The sequence below is a fragment of the Bombus huntii genome, chromosome 17 (assembly GCF_024542735.1).
Source record: "Bombus huntii isolate Logan2020A chromosome 17, iyBomHunt1.1, whole genome shotgun sequence".
Lineage (NCBI taxonomy): Eukaryota > Metazoa > Arthropoda > Insecta > Hymenoptera > Apidae > Bombus > Bombus huntii.
Window position 1 is genome coordinate 1,768,691 of NC_066254.1, and position 23,654 is coordinate 1,792,344.

The 23,654-nt window shown below is 36.7% G+C and overlaps 3 protein-coding genes and 1 pseudogene across 3 annotated transcripts in view; 1 reads left to right on the forward strand and 3 right to left on the reverse strand.

Annotated features, from left to right (window-relative positions):
- Positions 1-17,690, reverse strand: part of LOC126874983 (uncharacterized) — a 57,044-nt gene extending 39,354 nt beyond the window's left edge. Inside the window, exon 1 of the mRNA XM_050637571.1 lies at positions 14,480-17,690. Within this exon, the coding sequence (XP_050493528.1) occupies positions 16,051-17,538 (1,488 nt within the window). The 5' untranslated portion in view covers positions 17,539-17,690 and the 3' untranslated portion in view covers positions 14,480-16,050. The remainder of the gene's footprint in view (positions 1-14,479) is intronic.
- LOC126875012 (dynein beta chain, ciliary-like) lies at positions 105-3,765 on the reverse strand. Its single transcript, XM_050637634.1, has 2 exons — positions 3,597-3,765; positions 105-1,692 (listed from the first exon to the last, which is right to left on the reverse strand). Exons 1-2 carry the CDS (start codon positions 3,683-3,685, stop codon positions 1,398-1,400), a joined length of 384 nt encoding a protein of 127 aa, XP_050493591.1. The 5' UTR covers positions 3,686-3,765; the 3' UTR covers positions 105-1,397.
- LOC126875141 (dynein axonemal heavy chain 9-like) lies at positions 5,686-6,889 on the reverse strand. The gene is made up of 3 exons (XM_050637865.1): positions 6,511-6,889; positions 6,003-6,229; positions 5,686-5,766 (listed from the first exon to the last, which is right to left on the reverse strand). The coding sequence occupies exons 1-3, from the start codon at positions 6,887-6,889 to the stop codon at positions 5,686-5,688; spliced, it is 687 nt and encodes a 228-aa protein (XP_050493822.1).
- A 5,021-nt stretch (positions 17,691-22,711) lies between the features above and the next one.
- LOC126875289 (5S ribosomal RNA) lies at positions 22,712-22,830 on the forward strand (annotated as a pseudogene).
- Positions 22,831-23,654: the final 824 nt, after the last annotated feature.

A 23,654-nucleotide genomic window follows, 5' to 3' on the forward strand; every position in this document is an offset into this window, starting at 1 on the left:
AAACGCCGTTAATAATGCACCCAACGTTGGTTGGCAGTCAGGCGACCTAGAGCAGCTACATCGTCTCCCCCCCCCCCCCCCCCCCCATCGCCAATTCAATAGTCAGGAAGTATTAGGACTGGCTCGAACAAGACAACGCGGGAAGGGGGTGCAACAGAAGTTAATTCATAAGAGGTTCCTGGTGCACTCCTGTCATACGCGTAGGATGGTCATCGTGGAGTTTTAGTCGGTAGGAATCCGACACTACTCTGCTGTCACGCGATTATTGCAACAGCGGAGTGTCCATGAGGATTTCTTCACGTACAAAAAAAAAAAAAAAAAGATAGCAAACAAATGAAGAAGTGGAAAATGCCAGCAACACAACTGATAAACGCTGCACCATACTCAGCACAACAGCGCAAGAAGTTACAAACTTAATTAAGGCAACAAAGACAAGTAAAGCCCCAGGATTTGACTTGATCAATGGAAAAATCTTAAAAGACCTTCCCCCAAAGGCAATAAGACTAACAACGATAATATTCAACGCAATTCTAAGAATACAGTACTTTCCTGCACTATGGAAAATAGCACAGATCGTAATGTTATGGCTCGCCTGAGTACTTGCAGATTCGAAAACAGCGGATTCAAAAAACACGTCAAAAATAAAAGAATCTACGATTTAGCGAACATCCACCGTATCGACTGTCACATCTTAAAGCTAACAATAAACCACTTCGCGCAATCTGCAAAGATAATAGAAAATAGCTTAATCTTCAGTTGCTTATTTCTAAACGATTCATATTACAAATATACACTGACAACAGTTTACATCCCCCCGAAGCATTTTTATACCTAGACGAAAGAAACTAGCTCCAAGACCAAAATAACATGCCAATAATCTACCATATAAAAAGAAAAGTAAGGATTAAAACAATACTCTACGAGGAAAGCTTAAATGGACAGACCGTAGACACTAGGTGGAGATACAACATAGCCGTTTCCCAAAAAGACGCAGAAGACCATCACACAAAAAACATAAAAATATTTTGGTTTAGACCGAAAAAATAATAAAGAATAACAAGAGAAAGAACCACAAAACGGCAACGCTCAAATCATTATAAACATTGCAAATATTGTAAATAATTCTACAGGACACCCATCCCTTCCCCTTCCCTTCCACCCTCTTCCAACCCTCACCAAAATCTCACAGCCCCCCCAAAATTCGTAAGTTGTAAAGAAATTTAAAATGGAGAAATAAACTGTAATCGTGCGTAGAGAAGCGTTGTACTTCTTCTTTCATATAAATATTATCTTGCGTAAAATAATATTGTGTGTGAAAAATGAATATCAACACTCTTTGTCAATTTCGAAAATCTTCATTTTAATTGCATATTTAGTCCATAATTTAATTTATAAAATTAGATTTGTAATAGAATTGCCACTCCACCAAGAATCCACTTACTAGCTCTCTCCTTAGTTCTTAAATTGAACGTCCACACATAAGTAGGACCTCGCGATCGTGTTTTATACACAGGACATTCATACATATTCTTTAAATCTTGTTTGTCCTGTGTAATCGCCCTAATATACATTATTGGTAATAATGGAAACAATTCTTTAAATCGAGAGTCCATGATACATCCTGTTTGAACGTCCCATCGTGCACCTTCCATGTACAATCCGTTTATATAAGCGCCTTCTCTTGGTGCTGATCTGTAAAGTTTTAGTGAAAAATCTATTATTATTACTCTGGAATAAAATTTATACAAATTGTAACTGAATTTTGTTAACGATGAAAACTAGTGAGTTTATTTAAATAAATGTACTTGAAATAAAATATTAAAAATATTTAAAAATACAGTTAAGATATCTTTATTTATTAATACTTTAAAATATTTGTATATACACATGTATACACACATACATATATATATATATATATATATATATATATGTCGGGTTTACATTAGAATTAGGGTTAGGGGCGTGAAACGAATCTTCGTTTGGGTTACACGTTGTCGTTATGCAATAGAGAAGACATTGACTAGTGCAAATACGATTATTATAGAACCGGACAAGTAACCGCGGTAGTTAGGTGCTCGAGATACTAATGACAATGATCCTAGGTTCAATAACGAATCCGCGGTCAACGGGATGACAACAGAACGTACTCACAAAGTCTAAGTCTGAGAGAATAATCACTGATCGCGAAGGCGTTACTCTTGGATCGATGAGATCGCGGGCGAGAATGCCTTTTCCGTCCCGATGATGCCACACAGGAAAACTATAACGGGGTGTGTCTAAGGATACGAGATCATCGGATTCGTCGAGAAAAGCCTTCGTTCAGAAAGTGTTGCTGCTAATTGGTTAATCTCCATATCGGTGGTTAGAAAAGGATGCTAGCCGCCCTCGAGGGAAAGTTGCTAGTGGGAGACGCCGCTCGTTGAAAAATATGTCTCCCCTATCTTCCCGTAGTTGGGACAAAGACTGTTTGTCTGTTTGAAGGACTTTAGTTAACTAAACCTTAAGATTTATAACGGGCCCTCGGGCTAGCCGAACATGTACTGCGGAGACGCATCGACATCTGGCAATCATCTTACTCGAAGAATAGGGTCTGCCCGTGGCGAGCCACGGGACAGAAACCGTTGGAATGTTTACTGTCGCGTGTCGCCACAAATATTTCTTTTAAGGAGAGCTATAGAATTACTTCATACCTTTGTTAGGCAAAGCGTTCATCCCGTGACCGCGGCTACGTTCGGCGACTGACTGTCGCCTCGAGCCCAAGCTCATTATCACAATTCTCGAATAATTACAATCGGGTTGAATAACTACAATTGTTCAATTACAGCTATAGTAGACTCTAGGTTACAATGTTGCGGGGTTATCCAAAATTCCAAAGGCTCCGGTGTTCTTTCATCTCCGACATATATATATATATAAGAAGATAATCGCAAATTCAGTAGCTATAAACAATATTTGTACATCATTGTATTTATTAGAGCATTTATGTAGCTACTAATTAATTAGATTCATATATATTAAATCTAATGCCATTATTTATCGTCTCCCTTATGGGTGTACATGACTTCTAGTTCAGACAATAATTCGTTGCTCGTTTTCGCTGCTATAAACTCCATTCTCGCTTTCGTTTAACCTTACAAATCCTCACAAGTTTACATCGCGTTCTCAAAAAATCATATCGTCTTAATAATAAATTGAAATTAATAAATAACAAAAAGTGATATACAATACTATAAATGAACCAACGCTCTAACCCTGTGTGCGTTTGTACGCGCGCGTGCCTCTTCATTCTCCCCGCTCATCCGCAGTAATCTTTGTGTCATTTAATAGTATTATATACTATATAATATAATATAATAATATATATAATAGTACTTTCATACGACTACCAAAAATTGATTCTACGAAAATAAATCGTGGATTTCGCCATAAAAAGGTTCATTAAAAAATAAGGATGTGTATGTACAAATACTTTTTTTCACCATTGTACATGTGCGATAAGTATACTATACCCGACATTAACATCATACAGTAAGGACAAACAAAAATAAAGGATATGTTTGAAAGAATGACGGAGTAATGTTTTTAATAATTACGTGATTTCTTCTTTGGTTTTTCGCAGTACTTCGCAATATAAACACATTTTGTCCAATGGCCATTCATTTTTGCGTGCGGTTTGTTGCATAATTGCAGTTAGGAATGATTGAGGATTGAAAAAACCACCTAGCCATACCGACGATGGTAACTACATAATGATTCGTTATGTCATTAGAATAGATTAATTGCTGAATAAGATTGCAATAAAGTTGAATAATAATGTTGTAAGAGTTTTTAGATTTTAATGTTAATTGGCAAAAAAGGAAAATTCTGCGTTTGGTACACGTAAACAATATGAATGACCCGTTAATATCGTCTGAAAGAAGATTCGTTAATATCTGGTTTGTCATCTTCTCGAATATATAATAGTTCAAGCAAAAGATTGTTTCCCAAGTTCAGCTAAAGGGCACAAAGTACAGGATATTAAAGGCGAGTATGCGAAGAAATAAAGATGCTTGAAAATGTCAAATTTTATACTTTCCATTTTTTCTTAAAGAAAGTTATTGTAATAGATTGGAGCGATGTTCTCAATTAATATGAATTTACACAAACTCAATCCAGCTATTCTGGATTCAGTTCAGGCAGATTCATATTCTATTTACTATGAATTATCTGTAGATTAATAATCTGAAGATGAAAAAACTTTGATTCATATCAGTTCGCACCTAAACTTATTTTAGTTGAATTTAATGTCACATTTCAATAGTTTTAAGTTGATCATGTTCTAATTGATTTAATGATGATGGAAGAAGTACGGCAATATGTTCCAAGAGTTGTAACAGTAATCTGAGTCGCATAGGAGAATGTCGCTTTGTCATTGCACTCATCATATGGTATAATTCGACAATGATTTCTTTCTTTCTGATATAATTAAAGGTATTTTATATAACATACAATTGGGAAATTAGGTTCCAGAAACACATATAAGCCGCGGTCACGGGATGAACGCTTTGTCTAACAAAGGTATGGAGTAATTCTACAGCTCTCCTTAAAAGAAATATTTGTAGCGACACGCGACAGTAAACATTCCAACGGTTTCTGTCCCGTGGCTCGCCACACGCAGAACCTATTCTTCGAGTAAGATGTCGACGCATCTCCATTGTACATGTTCAGCTAGCCTGAGGAACCGTTATAAAATCTTAAGATCTAGTTAACTAAAGTCCTTCAAACAGACAAACAGAAGATAGGGAAAATCTATTTTTCTCACGAACGACGCTGACCGCTAGCAAGTTTACCTCAACGACGGCTAGCATCCGTCTCTAACTACCAACATGGAAATGGACCAATTAACAGCAACGTCATCCCATCGTAGTTTTCCTCTGCAGCATCATCGCGATAGAAAGTGATTCTCTCGTGAGGTCGCATTAGAGAGTTACATAGCGTCTTTACGCTCGGTGGATATTCTATGTTAGAGTTAGTTCAGTAATACTTGTACCGTAGACAAGCAAGTTGTACCTAGTTATTGAATCTCGGATCATTGTCATTAGCTTCTCGAGTATCTAATTACCATGGTTACTTGTCAAATTCTGTAATAATCATATTTGCACTGGTAGATACCTGCTCTATTGCATAACAATAATGTCGAATCGAATCCAAATGAAGATTCGTTTCACGCCCCTAACCGTAATCGTAATGTGACCCCGACATATATATACAGGGTGGTTGGTAATTGGTAGTACAAGCGGAAAGGGGGTGATTCTACGCAAAAAAAAAGTCGAAAATAAAAAAAAAATTAAAAATAAAATTTTTATTCTATAAATTTGTTTAAAAATCTACAGTGAGATCCGTTATAACGAGACGCGATAAAATGCACGCGTACCGAGCGAAAATTCAAAGTCGATTTTCTCGAAAACAAAGCCTCAAACGAAAAATTTTTATTCTATATTTTCGACTTCTTCCTTCGCGTAGAATCACCCCCTTTCCGCTTGTACCACCAGTTACCAACCACCCTGTATATGTAAATGTGATTTCTTAACAACGATTAACAACATAGTAACAGAGAAATTTGTTTAATTGCTATTTGTGCATAGTTACGTTCTAAATTATTTAATAATTTATTATTAAAGCATATATTTACTAAAGCAACAATTATTGAAGAATATAATTTACAAACTTTGCTAATATCATCACTAGTAAAAACTTAGTAGCTTTTCCTAATTTAATTGCAGACTACAAGGAAGACACTTATAGTACGTTTTAAATTATACCACAGTTGTGAGATCTATTCCAAATATGTCTTATAATTAATAAAAAATCTGTGAAAGAGTATTAATTTTAAGTTATTACATTACACAAGATATCGTAAACATTGTTTTTGCCTTCTCTCATTGTTTCAACATTTACAAATCTTCGATCCTAAATTTCTAATTTAACGTTATGATCCATTAAGATTTAAAGTTACTTACCCTATTCCATCCTTGCGCCCCAAATTTTCTACGTTCTGCAAGTACAGCGTGATAATAACAAAGTGCAAATAATATTGCTTTGAATTCGGTTTCCTTGCTGCAGGACTCCAAAGTTTCCTGGGTAAAGTTATCCAACGCTTTGTGGATGTTCGCTTGAATTCCAGATGGTGGTTCGTTCGTGATCTTTATGGCTGATTCTAGTATACCCGGTGTACAATTTAACGAACCTTAAATTTAGTAATCAGTGTTTCCTATCGACATTATCTACTTATTTATTGGCTAAAGTATCACTTATATAGTGAATTTGGGTCTATAATAGGTACCTCGGAATTTTTTTAGATTTTATTAAGGCAAAAAAACAGTAAGAAATTAGACCAGTTACTGAAGGACCTGTAATGCCGACCGCGTTAGAGAAAGACCATATTACCGACGGAGGGTTAAAGAATATAATTAGCACATGTTAACTTAATTAAAAGTGCATATTTTCTTTTGCTTTTTCAAATTATACAATTGTTTATTACCTGAGGTATTATCGATTCATGAGGATCAGGACTGGGTTCCGCACTAATGAACAATCGATAATCATCATGTGGATTCTCCGAGCACTGTTCCATCTTTTTTTCTAATGTAGGCAACCATTTCCTCACCAAATGGACATTTTGCAAAATTACCCAATGGCCTTCGTTCGCGGAAAGTTCTATGGCTTCTTCCGCTATGGGTTCTTGACCTTGACCCAATGACACATTATGGAAATTCCTTCCTCCGAAAGTGAAACCCAATTGCATTCCCAGTTTTTCGACGTCCTGAATTTTTATCGTTGTCGTTATTGTAAATACATATTCGATGTGATCACGTTGATTTTCGTAACATGTTTTTGTATAATTCATTAGGTATCCATAATTCTTAATTTTAATTGTCTTCGATTCAGGTTATAAACTGATAAACGAAGCATATGCCATCGAAAGCAACAGAGTATAGGAAATGAGAAGAGTAAGAAGGTGTTACAATTATATTGCATTAAAGAAAAATTATTAAATGTTGCGCAGTTTGCTTATAGGTTATTGGTTGTTCAGGGTATTCATGAATTATATATATCTCATGACTTTGATAGATGATCCCACACTTTCAGATCGGTGCAGATTTATTAAAGAAAGATACCGTACAATAGAATTTCAAAGGTAAATTTTTTGTATGGCATCGTGTAATGGATATCTAATGGATCACGTAATATCTGCAAGGAACCATGGGTTGCAAATAAACCGTTCTTTTGGAAAATGATCTTAAAATTTCATTAGCTCTTACATTGAAGTTACATTAGAAAATGTTTACATTTCCCAATTAATGAATTCACAATGAACAAACAGAAAGCTATTCCTTTGAACGTATGATAATCTACGCTAAATAGGATGAAGCATCTAACTTCATCATTTCAAACTATTACAAAATTACTTACTTTATGGAAAAATCTTTCGCATAAAAATTGAATAGCGTCTAAGAGAATATGATTTGGTAGGTGGAACTGCAGAAACGTTAACTAGTCTTCGATTTCCATGTTTTTGAAAGTATTGTGGAAATCGATATTTCAAATAACCTTTTCCTATATAAGAAGTGAATTCGCTCAGTTTCCGGGATATGCACGAAAAACTATCGATATCACTACAGTGAATTCTACATCTGCAGTTGTGCAACCGTGACAGCTTATGCGTTAGTTTGGTTACCGATTGCCGGTCACTTATCTTCTCTTTTAATACGAGGGTTGGGCGAGTTTAAAGGCTTCGTGCACAACGTACACATGCGAGGCTACAAGAGTCTGTTATGACTAGTAACTTATAACTCGATTATAAGTGAATATCATCAATGTATTGGGTTCAAATATTAAATAATTGAGTAATTGTTAATACACAGAAGATAAGTGACCGACGACTGGTAACCAGACCGACGCATACGCTGTCAGAGATGAACATCTATAGGCAGAAATACACTATAATTGAGCTGGTAGTTTCTTGCCAATATATTGAAAACTAAACAAGTTCACTCTTTATATACAGTATACTATAAAGGTAAAGGTTGTTCAAAATATTTCTATAACATATCCTAAAATCATAGAAATCCGAGGATAGATAACGTTTCTATAGTTTCGCCCTATATAGCGGTATGTAATATCAAAAAGAAAGGGGTATATACACTTGGACTATCATATATGTAATATCGTAGAATAGATTTGAATTAGAGATCGGTTGAAAATAGAAAAAACCGTGTACGTCGTCTTTCGTGGTTTGTTTACATCCAAGAGCGCCTAGTAACAGCGACGCGAGAAAGGATAAGCAGCGTCAAAACAGAGGTACGGTTTCATATTTCAAGGAGTGGCAATCGAGAGGCCAGAGTATGTGAGCCGAAAAGTGTGTATGTGTGTGAGAGGACAAGAGCAAGAACGAGCACGACCGGGCAGGAGTGTATTGGCGAAGATCAGAGCGAATTGAGTCGTTGAAGAGTAGAGTCGTTAGAGGTTTCGAGTTGTCGAAGAGTAGAGTCGTTAGAGGTTTCGAGTCGTCGAAGAGTAGAGTCGTGAGAATTGATAGAGTTGTTAGAGAGTGAGAGAGTGTGTATTAGATTCGTTGTGACGAGAGTGATCAAATAACTGTAAAGTTATTTGATATAGATACGAGTATTGCATTTAGTTTCCGTTAAATATCGTTCTCTGTCCAATTTATATTTGTATATTCAATTTAATATTAATAAATTGTAAGTAATCGAAAAAAAAAATTTCTATCCTTATTTTTCGATATTACATATATTTAAGTTCGAGTTTTCTCGAGATAGTATAAGTTGTAAATTTAAGGTATAAACTAAGAATCGTAAGGGTGCTGGGGAAGAGAGAAAGAGAGAGAGAGAGAGCGTGCCTTGGTGACGTCAAAGCTAAATGAGTAAAGGAGTGGGAGAAAGTTGCGAGAGTTGAGGGTCAGCATTTTTTGACCTGGGAAGACAGAAGTTGTGAGCCCAGTGTGAGAATAAGGATTACGAAGATATTGTAGTCAGTTTTTGCATTGGGTATTGCTTGTTAAAATAAAACTGTACTTCACTTCAAATAGAACATCCTTTCTTGTCCTTACAATACATTGCATACTATATTATACATTATATATATTATTATTATTATAAGTTAATAGTGCTATACATTAGATAAATAAATAAATAAAAAAAATCCTCAGTAAGGATTCCTGATATTCTAACAGCAAAATGACGTTCAGTCGCGCGCGACTACATTGCACGTGTGCATAGCACGTATATGTACATGTATGTATGCCTTTCATATACTTTGTAGTAGCAGAGTCGTGTCTTAACTTCGCAATTGCGCGCGTCTGGTCGCGAATGGGAAGAAGAATAAAGAGTAGACTTCATTTAAAGATCTTGCTACGGAGTGGGGAAAATAGTGATGTCTTTTAGTAAGCAGATTGTGAGGGACCGTACGATACTTAGCTCAGAACCTTGGAGGCCCGAAGTACTTAACAAAAAAGAGCACAAAAGATTCTTAAGAACCTTCAGTCAAATTTTCTTTTCCTTTCCTCAGATAAATTTAAACAGCTCACCTAGACGAATCTTGATAATCTTTGGAAACTATCCTGATAGATTATAAACAAACTACTGGATTTTTGTTTCGATCGATAACACAATACTAAATGGTTATTAATAACTAATAAGCCGATGTCATATTATGTAAATAAAAAAGAAAATTAACAGATCTGTTATGCATAAAAAATGTTTGTAACTATTGATAAATTTCTAACTTTCAACGGATCAACGCCTGGAGAGAGAATGAAAAATATAGGCGTGATTGAACTGGTTCCTTCAAAGGATTTATGAAAAGGTGGAGATCTGAATTCAACAAATTTTGAACCAAGCTTTTCTTCTACCAAGCACCTAAATAAATTCACGAGTTACAATATTTTAAACAATTTAAGGAAGAAGGAAATATTTTAATTTAAAGTAATACTAGGTAGTATACAGGGTATTCCCGATATTCTTAATGCTCTTTTTTTATAAATAACAGATTTGTGAGATAGACAGAGAAGAAAAAAAATATTTAGGTTATGTATGTTTTTTAAATTTATCAATAACGTAATACTATAACTCTTTCTTTCTCCCATTGAAATAAAATAATTTATACTAAATAAATTAAATGAATACTCTTAGTTTAAATACTCTTCGAATAATACATTTTTTTGCTTCTTACACGTTAAAATACTAAAAAGTTGAGTATCATCTTTTTACACAAGTTTTATACGTATGTACTACAATGAAACTTCTATAATATGTAAAAAAAATGCAAATATACTGTTCAAAACCATTGAATAGGTAAGGATTTATGACACTGCTGAGCGAGACCTAAGAGTCTAGGCCCGAAAGCTCTTCAAGGGCCAACAGTGTCATAAACTACTCGGTAAAAGAAGCAAACTGTTATCCTTCGCCGTCATCTCGAACGATCATCAGTGGGGCAGATGCGAAGAACTAGCTCAAGAGCTATTCTCTTCCGTCTTACGAAGTTCAACGGTCGTAGTTTGACAGTGCTATGACATAACACTGGATATATTTTTTTTATTTAATTTGTACTTTATAATTTATCCAGCTGGGCATTTGGTAAATTTTTCTAACTTCATTGCTAAATAACATGAGGATGGCTACCATCAGCGGGATACCATCTTCTAGTATGTCTATTTTGTTTCTTTAATGATATCAGTGAGGTGTTTTCTTTTTATATGGGTTTTGCTCGCTTCAACAGCTAGCTGGTTTGGCTGTGTTGCCGTTCTTTCCTTATATTTTTCTGCGTACCTATTAATTTCAGACAGTTCGGTAGTCTACTCTTGGTTTCGTGTGGCTGTGGGATTTTGGGAAGGGGTGGGAGCGGGCGGAAGGGGTGGGGAAGGGGAAGTGTCCTGTAGAATTATTTACAATATTTACAATGTTTACAATATTTACACTATTTTACACGGAGGGAGATTTGAGCGTTGCTGTGCGTTTTGTGGTTCTTTCTCTTGTTATCTTTTATTATGGTTTCGGTATCCGCCAATATTTTTTTATGTTTTTTCTGCGATTGTCTTTTGTGTTTTTTTGGAGAAGGGCCATGTTGTATCTCCACATAGTGTCTATTCATATCATAGTGTATAGTCTGTCCATTTAAGTTTTCCTCGTAGAATATTGTTTTAATCCCTATTCTTCTTTTTATATGGTAGATTATTGGGATATTATTTTGGTCTTGGAAGTTGTTACGACCGTTCGCGGAGAAACGCGGTCGAGAGGAAAACGCGTCAGCGAGAGGCGTAAATTTTCGCTACGATTCTGCTAATCGACGCCGCGAAATAGTCGTTCCCCTGTTTCGATTAAGATAACAGAGGTGGTTCAATGAATTTAACAATGTATTAACAGGTTAATATAGCTTGTATATTTAAAAATAATGAATGTAATAATAAAAACGTCACTAATTATTTAGCGATGAATACAGTTAATATGTTACAGAAATTCGACCCGACCTTGCGATATCCCTCGATGTGTACGATGTAACGTTTTACTCTTCAGAAGGGACTAATTGCCTTTCGATCCTTTTCGTTGCCTTCTCTGGGAAACGACCCCCACTACGCTCGTATCACGTATGCCACCTTTTTTATATGTGTGAAATAACGGACCGAAATCGACGTTTCTAGAACTCCCTGCTTGGTGACAACTATGCGCTTGTAACGTCAATTCACATCAGAGACCAGGCCACACACCACGGACAGGATGGCACCCAGATGTCTGCATATCCTTGGCACGCACCCTCAATAGTCTTAAGTGCCCACCAGGGGCCTTGGCATTTTTATAGTTAAGGTCCTTCGGACCAAGCGAGTATTTCCTGTCTTAAATTTCCCTTTACGTTTATTGTCTACCACGTGTTAGCTTAGAAAGTTGGTTTTCTCCACATCTGGTATGTTCCGTTGGCAACTTTCTCGCGAGGGCGGCTAAAACCCTTCCTGGTCCACCAACCGTCCTATTATCCAATCGGAGACGGTGTCTACTGCCCTCACTTCCTTAACCGAAATTGTCATCAACAAATCCGATAGTCCCGTGTCCTTAGACACACCCACCCCTAGCTTTCCTCAGACACAGTATCGTCAGTAAAATTTCACTTATTCTGTATCCTTAGAATAGTCAACATATCTATATCGGTCTCTATCCTTATAAGTCGCGTACTTAATGTATTGTTGTAACTAAGTCTTACATAACGTGGTTGGAGTGAATTGTGATTTATGCTAATTCAGTGCGTGTTATATTGTGATTGGTGAATTCACAATAAAGGTTGATTAAAACAAAGTTAATTGTTGTGTTACGACTCAACTATATTTTATTTCCACCAACCAACCCTAAAAATTACGTGACACGCTCGTCGATCCATTGTATATTTTCCGTCGGGTAGATAAGACGATCTGCCTGCGACACTGTAGGATGGAGAGCGACGGTTAGAAATACAGCCTATGGTAAGGACCTTAGCTAGCAAATTCCTGTGATTTATGATGGGTCCCTAAGACTATTGCGGGTACGCTTAAGAATGCGCGGACATTTGGTTCCCCTCTTGCCTCTAATAGAGGTAGTTTCTTTCGTATTTTTGTAACATGAATTGTTTGGAACTCAGTAACGGAAGATTAAATTATTTTCTTTTATCTTTGCAGCTTGCACGAAGTGGTTCCTTGTCAGTTTTAAGATGTGACAGTCGATACTGTGCATGTTGGCTAAGTCGTAGATTCTTTTATTTTTTTTTCTTTATAAGTACTTTACAATCAATTCTTGCATTGAAAATTTTGAGTAAGTTTCTCTGGCGTGGAGCAGTGGCATCGCTAATTATTTATAATAAGTTAATAAACCTGTTAACTCATTATAAGTAAGTATAGTTTATAAATAATAATATTATAAATACGTAAATATTACTTGTTAGAAATATCTAGCTGAATCTAGTGCTTAGGTCTAACGGATAGTGTTTTCTTAGCCTGAGGATCTGGTCCGACGTATTAAACAATTTAGTAATTAGGGGGTTTCCATGTTTGTAAACTCTTTTGATCTATCTATTACTACATTTTGTTATTTCTTCTTTGACTGTGGGTATCTTGAGGTCGCGATGTATTGCTTCGTTGGTAACATACCAGGGTGCTTCTATCAGGGATCTTAGTGTTTTCAATTGGAAGCGTTGAAGTATTTCAATGTTGGGATTACTTGCTGTACCCCATAGTTGGATTCCGTAGGTCCAGGCAGGTTTTATTATGGTTATCTTCTTCTATTTTTGACATATCTTTTTATTCCGCTGTGTTCGGATCTGCAAGTACTCAGGCAAGCCCTGATGCATTTTCTATCGAATATGCGAATTTTTTCCATTAGGGAAGCTGATATGTTGTACCAGATTGGCAGCCGTAAGTTATGGTCGGTCCGACTAGTGCTTGGTAGCATAGGATTTTTACTTTGCTGTTGAGATGTTTGAAGTACAATAATCTTTTTGTTTCCCAGAATGCTTTGCTGGCTTTGAAGAGTTGAATTTCGATGTGCTGCTTGGAGTTTAATTTGTCGTCTATTTACGCAATTTTTGTGTGGTATGAGCTCCCCTTCGTTTGCTTTTTCTCTTAGTTAGAATTTTTTACAGTGTTCTTTTTCTATTGGGCCGATTTCACTTGACTTGGATATAAACAGTACGGTTTCGCATTTGCTTGCATTGATTTTTAGTTTCCATGTATATTAGTAATCGTTAATTTTGTCAAAATGTTCTTGGAGTTCTGTTCTTATTGTTTTAGTTTTGCGGTCTGTTACGTAGAGGATTAGGTCATCTGCGAAGGCTATGGAGCGTTTATGGGCGGATGCATTGAGATTAAAGAGATTTAGTAAGCCACTATTCTAAATACTGAAAAGTAACAAAGAATTTACCGTTCCTTGTTGTAGACCGTTTTATATGGAGAATTCTTTGCTTGATGTGTGTGAACCGTCGATCATTACTAATGTTCTGCTTGTGATCATGTCCCAGACTATTTTAAATAGGTATTTCAGAAGGTTTTTCTTAATCATTTTGTATATAGGACCTGGCATCCAGACCGTGCCGAAAGCTTTTTCGGGATCTATTAAGCAGGGGGCTGAGTTTGGGGTTTGATTTAAGCGCGGAGATATATTTGTTAATTGCGGGGAGTCCTTGATGGCCTGGTTTAGGCCTCTTCCCTGTTTTGCTACGTCCGCGAACTTTAGTCCAGGGACGTATTTATGGCTTATTTGGGCGATCCGTCCGATTTTTGGTTTTTTCGCATTGTTTATTTTTTCGTTGAGCTTTTTGCGTAGCTCCACGAGTTTAGGGATGCTTACTGCGTCTTCTTTTTTTATTTTACACTCGCCTGGTCCATGCGACTCAGTGCATTTGACGCAGCGGTAGTTGAGGTTGCAATTTTGAGCCGTGTGTCCTATCATCTGGCACTTGTGACATTGTGTTATGCTGTTTTTTTTTTTTTTTAATTATTTTTTCCCATTTTATCCTAATAGTTACAACGGCTTATTTTTAATAGGTTATTTGTGTTGCTTTGGGGGGATAATTGAACTATGTAAATTGGGAGCAATATGTTGTTCTCCCTTGATCTTCTCGTCGTAAACCGCGAGACTTTTGTGAAATGGACGTCGTCTATTTGTAAAGCTTTTATTAATTTCACAATTGCATTTGGCGTTGTGGCCTCTTTTGTTGGTCCAGTTTGTGGTTGTGACTTGATAGTCTCTTGGCTTTGTTGTATATCAAATTGTATTCTTCATGGTTTCTTTTCTTTCTGCCTTTTCTTCTTGGATGTATTGCTTTTCTTCGTCTGTGCTTTCCTGTTTGTCCTCTAACCCTTTAGCCCTGGCCATCAGATTTGGCTGCTGGTTGAGTTTCCGTATCTTTTGTGCGGAAAGTCTTATGATGCTGTTAGTGTCTTTGGTTGTTTTTTGTATTATTATTTTTCGTTTAATACATTCTTTTGTTGAGTTTATGGTGGGTTCCGCCTCGTTGCTTTCGGTTTCATTATCGGTGTCTCCTATTTTTTATTTATTATTTTTATTTTGTTTTTACTTATAATGAGGATAACATGTGCCGTCGTCACTCGACGGCGAAATCGGCACTCGTCCAATATAGCTGCTCTTTCGCTAAGTTCAGCGGCTTATCGCTTTACGAACGCAGATGCTACGTCCAGCCGCGTATTGGTTTACGAACGCAGACGCTAAGTCCAACGGCGTATTGCTTTACGAACGCCGACGCTTGGTCCCAAAGTAGCCCGTGAGGCGGCAATATAGTCGCGCGACCCAATATGGCTTCTTCTCTGTCCTAACCACCACAACGATTTAACTTCTCCGGACGAGAACGAGTGCACTGAGCGCGGTGTGAGTGTTGCCTGAAATAAGTATTTTCCTTATTTGTGTTTGATTGTCAAAATAATAGAATATTTAAAGAAACATAAGTGTGTGCCAAAACGAGAATGATATAATGTATGGTAATGGTAACTAAAACAATGGTCGCGTAATACTAAAACATTGCAATTTCTTGATGCTTAGAATATAGACTATTAAAAATTGATTATTGAGGAGCCGAATTGATTTCTTAGGATTACCTTATTTTTTGTGCAAATGGAGATTAGGGGATTATTTATGACTCTTTCGAATATTTTGCTTGTGTTGGGTAGGAGACTTATATATCGCAGGTTTGAGGGTGAGGAGTGATCTTCATTTCTTTTTCTTCTGTGATGGCTGTTAATTTAGCTTTTTCCCATTTTCTGGGAAATACGTGTTGTTTATTGCATATTTAAAGAGCACTGTGTAATATCATTTTATTTTGTTGGGTAAGCGTTTATTGTTTAATTTAGAGAAAATGATTTTTAGTTGGTTATAATTTGTAAAGTAGTTTATTTCTGTGTCTTGTTGTTTGTGGTTGTTCGAGATGTTTTCGTCAGAGAATGTGAAGACTGTCTTATTTAGCGATATGTCTTGCTGTATTTCATTTTTCAGTTTATCTGTTTCTGACATAATAATTCTGTTAATTATCCTCGATCCATATGTTCGTTGTATGTGTGTGTGTGTGTGCCTTGGAAAAGTGAGTGCCGATAACATATACTTCTTCCGTTGTTTTACATGATATGAAATAACTAGACTGCATATCTTTATTGATTTTCTGTATCGCTATACCTGCTTCTTGGTGGAGGGGAGGTTTCTCTGGAGGCAGTTTGAAAGAAGGGATAGAGTTAGAGTTCTTTTGACTTAAAAATTTGATTTGTCTGTGGTAATTATCCTCGATCCATATGTTCGTTGTATGTGTGTGTGTGTGTGTCTTGGAAAAGTGAGTGCCGATAACATATACTTCTTCCGTTGTTTTACATGATATGAAATAACTAGACTGCATATCTTTATTGATTTTCTGTATCGCTATACCTGCTTCTTGGTGGAGGGGAGGTTTCTCTGGAGGCAGTTTGAAAGAAGGGATAGAGTTAGAGTTCTTTTGACTTAAAAATTTGATTTGTCTGTGGTAATTATCCTCGATCCATATGTTCGTTGTATGTGTGTGTGTGTGTGTCTTGGAAAAGTGAGTGCCGATAACATATACTTCTTCCGTTGTTTTACATGATATGAAATAACTAGACTGCATATCTTTATTGATTTTCTGTATCGCTATACCTGCTTCTTGGTGGAGGGGAGGTTTCTCTGGAGGCAGTTTGAAAGAAGGGATAGAGTTAGAGTTCTTTTGACTTAAAAATTTGATTTGTCTGTGGTAATTATCCTCGATCCATATGTTCGTTGTATGTGTGTGTGTGTGTGTCTTGGAAAAGTGAGTGCCGATAACATATACTTCTTCCGTTGTTTTACATGATATGAAATAACTAGACTGCATATCTTTATTGATTTTCTGTATCGCTATACCTGCTTCTTGGTGGAGGGGAGGTTTCTCTGGAGGCAGTTTGAAAGAAGGGATAGAGTTAGAGTTCTTTTGACTTAAAAATTTGATTTGTCTGTGGTAATTATCCTCGATCCATATGTTCGTTGTATGTGTGTGTGTGTGTGTCTTGGAAAAGTGAGTGCCGATAACATATACTTCTTCCGTTGTTTTACATGATATGAAATAACTAGACTGCATATCTTTATTGATTTTCTGTATCGCTATACCTGATTCTTGGTGGAGGGGAGGTTTCTCTGGAGGCAGTTTGAAAGAAGGGATAGAGTTAGAGTTCTTTTGACTTAAAAATTTGATTTGTCTGTGGTAATTATCCTCGATCCATATGTTCGTTGTATGTGTGTGTGTGTGTGTCTTGGAAAAGTGAGTGCCGATAACATATACTTCTTCCGTTGTTTTACATGATATGAAATAACTAGACTGCATATCTTTATTGATTTTCTGTATCGCTATACCTGATTCTTGGTGGAGGGGAGGTTTCTCTGGAGGCAGTTTGAAAGAAGGGATAGAGTTAGAGTTCTTTTGACTTAAAAATTTGATTTGTCTGTGGTAACACGCTAGCTGAGTCTTTTTAGACATATTTTTTTATTTTGTTTATCCATCTTCTCTTTTATCGTAGGAATTGTGTCGTACTTTAGATTGTTTATTTTGGATAGTATGTAGCTTTTATCTCGTTGTAGCTCGTTGTAGCTCGCTTTCGCAGTCAAGGCGTTATTTTGGAAGGGTACTTCAACAGTTAAAACGTTTCCTTTTGATACTCGTAGCAGTATTTCTAATTTCCTATGCTATGAGTTTCTTATAAGGATAATGGACGGATTTTGACGGTCCGAGCGGTCGAGCGCCACCCTTACACAACATCGAAGCCTCGCATTCATCCAGGTATCGTTCACTCTCTTCCCACGAAGGAGCCTCCACACTTGGGGCGTATTCACGCAGTAAACGCCATCTTGCGGGCGAATATGCCGTTTTTCGATTTTCTTGAAAACCAATCAGCGTGTGTATTTGGAGTCCTCCGTATTGATCTTTGTTGGAGTCGCTCGCTGGAGTGGGGCCCGCCCGAGTATAATAACGGTATCGGCAGTCTCATTCGAGTATTTGAATGGTGAATGTTGATGAGAGAGTCAGCTTCCGTGCCTTCGAATCGCTAAACGTGGAGTAACGAACCACTCAGTGCTCAGAACGAATCTCTCAGTGCTCTTTAAGCGCTCGTGCAGGCGAAATCGTTTCGTCAGTCGTAATTATCAGTTGATACTTTTCAGAGCTGGCTTCTTCGGTGCGTCAATATCTTCAAGCATTCGTGGACATGGCTGTAAGCGTTGGTGGAGACAGAGTCGTTCCATCAGGCTTAACGATCAGTGGACAGTCCTGTGCGAAATCTTCAGTTGTGAACAGTATCTCCAAGCATACGCGAAGGTAAGTATCATTTTCGTGAGCGAACGATTAGTAAACCGTCTCGTGCGGGTCGTTCAAATGCGCACCGACTCGCATTCGCGAACCAGTATATCGTTAATCGTTCGTATCGTCGTACGATAATTCAGTCGCATTCGTTCAGTCGTACGTCGCGTCGCGGCATTCGCTTCAGTTGCTTCGTATCGCATAATCGTCCGCAGTAAGTATTCCTAAATTTCGTCTTAATCGTCGAAAACAATTTGAAACTTTCTCATTGTTTGTTCTTTTTTTCTTTTTTTTTTTTTCCAGTTTTAACTTCGTCAATTGTTCTTCGCGCATTGAGTCATTTCTCTCCCTCGTAAATCTGTCACCCAAGATTAATTCGACGGGGAACGAGTTACAGAGTGCGGCATCGGCGATATCAGATACACACGCATGTTAGACGTAATGTTATTTCTTTAACTGTTTGAGTACCAAGCAACGTGATCGCCCTGTTTAGATTTTGTGTCGAAAAGCCCAGTACATTTGAATGCTACGGACGACTGACGGTATTTCGTATTTCATTGTTATCTTAATAATTTTTATTGAACAAAGCTTGAAATATTTATAAACTAATAGTACATATATATAAAAATATAGATGTATTTCATAAAAATAAGAAATATGACGAGCGCTATTGTGCCGCTCGTTTCTCTTCGCAATCGATTAAGAGGCTATCGTGACGTTCGGGATTTTTCAAACCTGGTTTTTCAAACACCCCTGGCACTCAAACGGTTAAATTAAGTCAATATTATCATAAATAATTATTTTTCTACTTATTCTATATGATTTTCGAAACATTAAAAGATTATTATTACTCGACTATTTCAATATTGTTTACGATACTTTTTTAATTACTGTTAAACTTGTCACCACTGGTGTGAGAGACTGTAAAATTGATTCGAAATAGTATTTTACAGAGACTGATGAAACCGATCAATTAGATATTTATATAATTAAAAGTTATTTCTATTTCTGAATTTTCTTTGCGAATATGTTAACTGTGCTTGAGCAATGCTGGGTCAAATTTATAGGAAAAATGTTTTAAATACTATTTTAAGTAGTTGTTGGTCTACAGTACGAATAAAATATTTTAAATATGTAGTAAAAAATAAGCTATCTTTATTTTCACACTGTGGTATATGAAGTAAAGTATCTTATCTTTGTATTGCAAATAGTGTTTAAAATGTTTCTTAACAATGAAAATAGATTAAGCAGAAGGTTAATATCAGAATGCAAGAATCCAAAATGTTTACAAATTAAATTCATGTTCTTTTTAACCCTTCTGTATTCTTTAAGTGTATAGAGCAAAATGTTATCCGACTGTTGAAACCGACATATTTGAGAAAAAGACGTGCGATCATAGAAAATTTAGGAAACGCACTGATACAAAATTATATTATGAGACAGTAACATGGCCCGCGTAGGAAAGCTGCAAAAGAAATAGCAGAGAGCGTTATAAATACATTGGAACATTTCAAAGAGAAAATAAGAGTTTGTAAAATTTTCACTAATGCCAAAATTTTGTTTGCGATAATAGAATGTACTGGTTCTTTGCAATGAAAGTTATGAAGGATATTGTTTCGACCGTTCGCGGAGAGACGCGATCGCGAGATAGCACGTCAACGAGAGTTGTAAGTTCCCGTTACGATTAAATAATCGACGCCACGAACTGATCGATTCCCTTATTTCGATTAGGATAATAAGGGTAGTTCAATGAATTCCACAGAATTAACACCAATAAATTAACGTTTATTTTAACAACTTATCAACTAGGAAGACATAAAGAGAACAAAAAAAAAAAAATGTATCTGCGTTTGCTTGATAAGTAATGCGCGATATATGAGATGTGTTGACGGTTCGATTTCTCGAAAAGTTCTGCACGCCTTCCGATTTTTTTCCGTTTTTTCTGGAAGGCGACCCCCACCACGTTCGGATCACACCACATTCTTTTACGCGAGGTAAAATAACGGCCACGAGTCGACGTTTCTGGAGGTCGCCCTGCTTAATGAACCATGCGCTTGCCATTACAATGTTTGTTTGCCGGGCAGCTGCGACGATCCGTCTGCGACATTATAGTGCCGCGATCGAGAATTAAGAATATGACCTATGGTAAGCTGCATGGCGTAACAGATATAGTAACATACTACTACATTTTCCCGATCCTTTAGTTAGAAGATGAAATAAATCTTCTAACTAAATGAAATAAATCTAAAAAACGAATCTTTATATGCAAAGGTAATTTTCTTCTTCAAACTCTTACCGAATAATTTAGTTGAATGAAAGACCGCAGCAGGGTTAAGTATGAGTATTCGCAAGTAACAAGTATTATTCAATGTTTTCAGCACTTGGATTACTCCTTTGTGGGCAAACACACAATCCGTTTTTTTTATTTAATTTGTACTTTACAATTTGTCCAGCTGGACATTTTGTTAAATTTTTCTGACTTTATTTGCGGGTGGCTATCTCTAGCGGGATAGCATCTTCGACTTTGACTATTTTATTACTGTAGTGAAGTCAGTGGGGTGTTTTTTTTAGTCTTCTTTCTATGAGAGTTTTGCTCCCTTTAGCAGCTAGCTGGTTTGGAAGTGTTGCCATTTTTTCCTTGTATTTTTTTTTTTGAGTACCTGCCCATTTCTTCTTTGACCGCCGGTATTTTTAGGTCTTTGCATGTATTCTGGTTTCTGTTATATCATGGGGTGTTGATTAATGTTCTGAGTATCTTTCAGAAGCGACTCTGGTTTATATTTACCTCACTCATTGCTGCTGTCCCCACAGTGGTATTCCGTACGTTCAAATTGGCTTTTTTATCGTTTTATAAATTTTTAGTTTATTTTCCTTGCTGACTTTAGAGTTTCGACTAGTTAGCCAGTACATCTGTCTTCTTTTTATCCGTATTTTGTCTATAATTGATTTCGTATGTTGCTTTCATGTAAGTTATGAATCTAAGTGGAGTCTTAGTATCTAACTTGCATTGTTTGTGTTATATGCGTATCATTCAATTAGATATTAGGCGGCTTCTGTTTTCGTATTTTAAATGTAATGTGGTTAAATCGACTGGGCTTTGCATTTATCATTTCATTTTTCGATTTTTCTGATACTTTCTGGTAGTAATATGACTGCTGTTTCTGGATTAGAGTGCTTGTGTTACGTCGAAGGCACGGGGAGCAGTGAAATTAAGAAATCACTGATCGTGTCCTTGCGTCGTTCGAATGATTTCGCTTAGGTTTAAACGTTTCACGAGCAAGGGAAGAAAAATTCAGACATTTATTATGTGAATTCAACAAAGTGACGGTTAAAAATGTTTGGACAGGGCGTGATATAACGACTCTCGGTTGACGACTCTTGACTCTTCGGTAGCTAACTGAGGATCAACGGCTGCGGTGGCGAAATATATTGATGGCCGTCAGCCCTGAGGTGATTTTGGAGTAGGACGTATAGGGTACCAAAGAAATACTCGGTGGTGATTAACAGTATATTTATTAACAATTCTCGCTTTCGTCTCTTTACGTACCATTCTCGATTTCGACTCTACGTACAACTCCTGATTCCAACTGACGATTCTCTCCCCTCGGTTACAACTCAACTGTTTTGTTGATCCGATTCGTGTCTTTTGTCATCCGTCAATATCCCTCCTATGCACGTGTTCGTTACGCGTCCGCAATCGTTGCCACCTACGCCTTCTTCCAAATATTCGGCCAAAGGAAGGACCTTACTGATATCGATGGCTTATTAGGCCTGTGGGCACTTGCGCTTCGGTGATACCGTTAGAAAGTTTTGTTGTCGAGTGCCGCTACAGGCCTATTCAAGTTTTCCGACCCTTTCTGCTTGTTGGCAGTTGCGCTTTATCCACGTTACTATAATAGAGACCAAAGAAGCCGTTCTACAGTGTCACCTGACTAGTACAGCCGTGTCGTCCGTGAATGTTAGTATTTTATGTTGGTAGTTATACGCAATCCAGTGAAACTAAATAGTTGTAAGATTGAAGTAGTCGAGAAAATTAGAGTATTACGATCGTGCAAGACGAAAGGGCCTGATTTCCTATACAAAAATAAATCGAGTACGAAGTGACAAGTTTTGACACAAGACTTGGTATTCTAGAAAATCAATTATGAAGTTTCGTCCTCTTTACTCGCTACTTGTTAAGTATACGCGTACCTATATGACGGTACTTCACAATCCATTGTTTGGGAAACGAAGGCAGGAGAAATTTTATATATCTGAAAGCACGTTTAAGAATACCATTTATCCTCATACATACATGTATGTTTTCTTAAATATGTTGTCTATTCGGTAACATGAAGTAACAAAACTGATTACTTCAGCCAACGCCCATACCGCGTTGAAAGTACTCGTTCCCGTCCGATCACGAAAGTCAAGCAGGACTGGGCACGGATAGTACATAGATGGGTGACCGCTTGGGAACTCCGTGTGGTGTTGGCTTTTTTTACCTTTCTTAACACTTAGCCAACCGAACTGGCAGGTCTCCCTTTTTTACTTTACCAATTCGTTTCCTTCTTTGTTGTCGTTGTTGTTGTAAGCTATTGTTTACCTGGAATTGTTCCAAATTAATTGCTACTCTTTTCTGCTTTTATAGAGTACAATGTGTAATAAAATACACCAATTTAGTAGTTTTAAAATTAATTAAGAAGTTACACTATCAGTTATGACTGAGTAATGTTATAGTTGAACGATATCACACTGTAAAAAAATATTAAAATGCATTATTAATGCATTATTTGCATTAAAATGCAAACTTCACGTTCAAGTCGTGTCATTTATCTTTAGTCATCTTTAATGTTTTTAATTTTACCTATATCTCTTTATACTTTTAATATATACTTTTAATTTGATGTTTTGTATAATCGATATGTGAAATCGTTAAACGAAATCATTACCGCAAAATATAATGGACTACTTAAATAATTTTTAAACTTCTTTGTTTTTCAAGTATTTCTGAATATTAGTCCTCCTTTTAGTCCTCCTTATTAGAAAAATGCACGGTGGACAGCGTATAATTTGGCCTGTGTGGGCGCGGTGGACAGTGAAGCGTATAGCTCGCTCTGGCGCGCGCGGTTGGCTAAGTGTTAATAAGCTATGGTCGTATACATCAATTAAATATCTTTTTAGTATTAAACGATTATCACCATACGTTGTATCATTCTAGCATACACGTTTACTTATATATTCCTTTGTTTATATTTTCCGATAATGTTACATTTATTCAATATTCGGAATTCGGAATATGTCGTTTGAAAGAATGCAAA